Source organism: Micromesistius poutassou (assembly GCF_964030765.1).
Source record: "Micromesistius poutassou genome assembly, contig: SCAFFOLD_1887, whole genome shotgun sequence".
Taxonomy (NCBI): domain Eukaryota; kingdom Metazoa; phylum Chordata; class Actinopteri; order Gadiformes; family Gadidae; genus Micromesistius; species Micromesistius poutassou.
In genome coordinates this window covers 2,874-7,836 of record NW_028177242.1, presented here as the reverse complement: position 1 = coordinate 7,836, position 4,963 = coordinate 2,874, and the positions used below count along the sequence as shown (strand labels likewise).

Genomic DNA, 4,963 nt, shown 5'->3' with positions numbered 1-4,963 from the left:
CCCTCTGCCCTCTGCTGCGTGTTCTGAATCTCTGAATCCTCTGTTTTCTGCTGCAGACTCGGGCTGAGAATGAGGACTTGAGGGAAGACCTCTCGGAAGTGACCGCTCAACGCAATTCAGTTCTCGAGGAGAACCAGAGACTCCGTGCCAAACTGGAGAACCTAGAGCAGGTCCTAAAGGTAAACCAAAGCGCAAAGAGAGAGCCCGCCGTCCAATAACCCTTTGTCGTCGTCGTCGTCGTCGTGTCCCCTCATCATCATCATCTCCAGGAACCGATCGATCATCGAGTGTGGATCTCTAACGCTGAGGCGTCTTCCTGTGTTGTCGTCCTGCAGCATATGCGAGAGGTCGCCGAGCGAAGACAGCAGCTGGAATTGGAACATGAGCAGGCCCTGGCAATCCTCAAGTTCAAACAGGATGAGATCAAACGGTTGCAGCGGGTGAGCGGGCAGCGGGGAGGGGGGGGGGTACATCGTACCACCGGGGAGGGGGAGGGAGGGAGGGAGGGGGAGGGAGGGAGGGAGGGGGGTCCATCGTACCACTGGGGGGAGGGGAGGGAGGGAGGGGGGTCCATCGTACCACCGGGGGGGGGGGGAGGGAGGGAGGGGGGTCCATCGTACCACCGGGGGAGGGGAGGGAGGGCTGCGGGGGGGAGGGAGGGAGGGGGGTCCATCGTACCACCAGTGGGGGGGAGGGAGGGAGGGCAGGGGGGAGGGAGGGAGGGGGGTCCATCGTACCACCAGTGGGGGGGAGGGAGGGAGGGCAGGGGGGAGGGGGGTCCATCGTACCACTGGGGGGAGGATCAGATTCACGTCAGTAATGAGCAGGCTCATAGGCTCATTGGCTCATTGACGTCGGTAATGAGCCTGCTCATTACCGACGTCAATGAGCCAATGAGCCTATGAGCCTGCTTATTTCCGACGTAAATCTGAAGACGCTTTGGTTTGAAGCATCTCCTGCAAAAGTGAATAGCAATAAAAACTAATTGGTACCAGTAAAGTATTCCAGACCAGCGGTTTTGTCCCATAAGCATAACCATGGTTTAACTCTAGCCCCTTTTGACCTAACCTTGCGTTCTGATTTAAAAACCTTTTTAAAAAGACTTCTGTTGAGGTTTTTGTTTTTTTTGACAATGCTTGAACTCGGGCGTTGCCTTGCCAATGTTTGGTGGATTTCCTTGAACTGAAATGCCGGCGTTTACCCAGCAGGAGGCAGCCTCGGCGTAGTAGGATTTGTGAGGCTTCTTTATTTTTTGCCGCCACCTTTCCACAACGGGGCAGGCGGCGTGATGCTCATCAACCGTCGACCGTAGGTTCTCCTGAACGCCTCAAACGCCCTCGTGACGACTCAAATGCTGCTGTGTGCTGTGTTTGCTTCTCCCCCCCCCTACAGGCTCAGTTATTCGCCAAGAGAGAGCATGAAGGGGTGGTGCACATGCTGGAGGTAGGTTCCTATACTGCTGCCTCATTGTGGCCTCCTCAAACTGAAGTCCAAGACCTACGCCATGTTCTAGATTTATCTTGTTCTCTCTCTCTCTGTCTCCCTCTTAATCAAACTCTAACTATTGTCAATCTATACCGGATAAATATAGAGCGAGTGCCTCTCTACCTCTCTGAGAATAGCATACACAGCAGTCACCTCACACATCACATTTGCACATCGCATCACATGACAGGCCCCCGAATCACCCCACATGACCCTACGTGATGACATGACACGAAACGTGCATGAATGCTGAATCCCTCCCAGCAGGGGGGATTATATATAAAATATATACAAATATATATATTCCTCTCTCTCTCTCTCTCTCTCATTCTCTCTCTCTCATTCTCTCGCTCTCTATCTCTATCTCTCTCTCATTCTCTCTCTCTCTCCCTCCCTCCCTCTCTCATTCTCTATCTCTATCTCTCTCTCATTCTCTCTCTCTCATTCTCTCTCTCTCTCCCTCCCTCCCTCTCTCTATCTCTATCTCTCTCTCTCTCATTCCCTCTCTCTCTCTTTCATTCTCATTCTCTATCTCTCATTCTCTCTCTCTCTCCCTCCCTCTCTATCTATCTCTATCTCTCTCTCATTCTCTCTCTCATTCTCTCTCTCACTCTCATTCTCATTCTCTCTATCTCTCTCTCTCTCTCATTCTCTCTCTCTCTCTCTCTCAAAACAATAGACTCCCCATTAGTACTAGTACTAGTACTAGTACTAGTACTAGTACTAGTAGTGCAGCAGTACACTGAATGCTGTTTTGATCCGAGCACCTGGCACTGCGGCCGTTAGAGAAAGTGGCAGAACGTTTGTGTGTTCTCTCTCGTGTGAAGTGACGGTTTCAGCAGATGGCTTTCGTCGCCACCACATCAAGGCGCCTCGCTTGTTTTCCTGCTTACGTTTGCGCTGCGCATACTGCTCAGATAAATACATATTACACAGGGGTTCATATGATTACACATTATCCTCTACAAACAACAGATTTACCACCAGATACATAATAAAAAAAAAAAAAGAGTCTGTTTTCTCAACTGCTTTGTGACCTACAGGAACCGACTGCATTTATTTTTTGCTCATGCATTTTGTGGTCGGGGCTGCGTTTGCTGAATCGCGTGTTGGTCTTCGTTTTAGGAGTTGAAGCAGCTTGTGTGGCGGAGGGAGCTGGTAGGGTATAGTCACTCCTGGTTTGATCACACACTCGAAGCACCCTCTCTCTCTCCCCTCTCCTGGCCTGAGTGTTGTTCTTTGCCTCTGCCTTTCTTTCTTTCTTTCTTTCTTTCTTTCTTCCCTTCTCTACCACACTACCACAGTCCAAGGCGTCACTGAAGTTGGCCTCTGTTGCCTAATAGAGAGACAGACAGAGCGAGTCCCCGGGGGCGCTAAGTAAACGTGATCACGATAAACATGAACTCCGTAGGCATTCGACGCGCGCGATACACCCGCGTAGTTCCACCACCCTGTGAACCAAAGTATTCTCTCTGTTAACTAAACACGTCTTCCTTCCTGCAGTTGTTCTTTCTCATTTAAGCATGGGGTGTGTTTCTAAATCTGTGTGTGTGTGTGTGTGTGTGTGTTCTGTTGTGTTCATCCGTCTGCTCGCCAGAGTACACTGGACTGCATGCAGGTACCAGCCCCACACTCCGTCTCCTTCTCTGCCTTCCTCTTGACCCCTGACCCCTGCAGATAGAATCCCCCTCGGGGCCCCCCCCCCCCACTCCGCCCCCCATCCCCATCCCCATCCCCATATCCACACCACAACGTTAATAATGTTAATGTCCAGTGTGGAGTCAGCGAGTGACGCCACGGATTGCATGGCCCGACCCATCGCTACCACCGGGGGGGGGAATATTCCCTGAGCAGTTCCCATCGTTTTCTCGTCGCACATAAATATAAATATATATATATATACGCTTCTGACTCCAGGAAACCCAGCTGATGTAACATTTTTGTAACGGCCAAGTGTGTGTGTGACGGAGACGCGTGCACCATGGCAACATGAGACGAGAGTCATCAAAATTCAAACCGTGTCACAGTGTGCAGCTTTAGTTTACAAAATCGCGTCGCACGCTCGCGGCGCTTCACCCGAGCTGCGTCTGGTACCATCAAGATAAGGGGCCGTCAATGTGCTGCTCGGTGAGCTGACGCGACATCCGTCGATCTACCGACTTGCTCACCAGAGCGTTCTTCTGCATGAAAGCAGACCGCTGAACTGTCAGAGAGACACTGTTCTCTCTCCCCCTCCCCCCCCCTGCGCTAGCTGCTCACCGCCGTTCAATCAGATAAGCCGCGCTTGCGGACCAGAAACCCGCCGGGGCTGGGCGTACGTACGTAGGTGTGAGGGGCTGACAGGAAACGATGGTTGTTCAGGCGGCCCCTGCCAGGAAACACTCACCGCAGCAACCGGAAGTGAGAATCGGTCGCCTACAGAAAGTCCCCTGAGGGGGGCCTACCCCACCGACGTACCCTACGTAGTGCTCTGTCTTCACACAGGAACTCTGACCCTCGGTTAACGCCAGCAAACGTTACACTTTGAACCCTGCTTCCCTGTGCAGGAGCTATTGAACCCCTTTAATACCTTTAATCCATTCCTCTCTCCCCCCCCCGTGTCGTCTCGTCCAGCCCCTGTACACTTACTGTTTTGTCGTCGTCTGTTTGTTTGTTTCTGATTCATCTAGGGCGATACTGAGTGTGTCTTGCACTTGAGACCTAAGTCTCCTTTACCTTACCTTATTTCACAAGCTCTGTGAGTTTTGGGAAATAAAGGTTGAGATTGTGTTGTTAGTGAAGGACAATGGAAACTATGCTATGCTATTTCCATTTGGAAATTCAGAAATCATTATTTATGATAAATAATATCATAAATAATAATATTGTCAATATAATATTGTTTCTGCAAGATCAAGTATTTCTAGATTGTAGAGATACTTCAATGTTTTCAGAGATCATGTAAGAGCTGCACGTGGCTACATCTTAGACATGGCTATGCCTAATCATTAATAATAATAATAATAATAATAATTAAAAAACCGTCCAGCCTGAGGTTGACGTTGACGTCTGCGTATGTGTGTGTGTGTGCGTGCGTGTCTGTGTGCGTGTGTCTCAGACCAAGGTACGGGACCTGGAGGAGAAATGTCGCAGTCAGAGCGAGCAGTTCGGCCTGCTGTCCCACGAGCTGGACCAGTTCCGCGTGCAGACGTCCAAGGTGGACCTGGCCAGCGCTAGCCTTCTGTCCAGCCCCAACCTCTCGGTTCTGACCAACGGGGTGGGCCTGCCCACGGAGCGAGGTAGCGCGGTGGAACGTCACACACACACACACACACACACACACACACACACACGCGGTGGAACGCACACACCCACACACACACACACACACACACACACACAGCGCTGCGCTGCCCCCGTCTCACAAACGTCACGCGTCTCGATGTCGTAGATAAAATACAACATCTAAACAAAAACTAAGAGAGATCGAGGAAGCCGA

General features: G+C 51.1%; 1 protein-coding gene across 1 annotated transcript; it reads left to right on the top strand.

The window, feature by feature from the left end:
- Positions 1-56: 56 nt before the first annotated feature.
- On the top strand, positions 57-4,763 carry LOC311376640 (peripheral-type benzodiazepine receptor-associated protein 1-like; the record flags this gene model as incomplete). Its single annotated transcript, XM_084491156.1, has 4 exons — positions 57-179; positions 336-440; positions 1,393-1,443; positions 4,583-4,763. Coding segments are annotated over 4 exons (460 nt in total), but the record flags the coding sequence as incomplete, so codon positions are not given.
- Between the last annotated feature and the right edge of the window lie 200 nt (positions 4,764-4,963).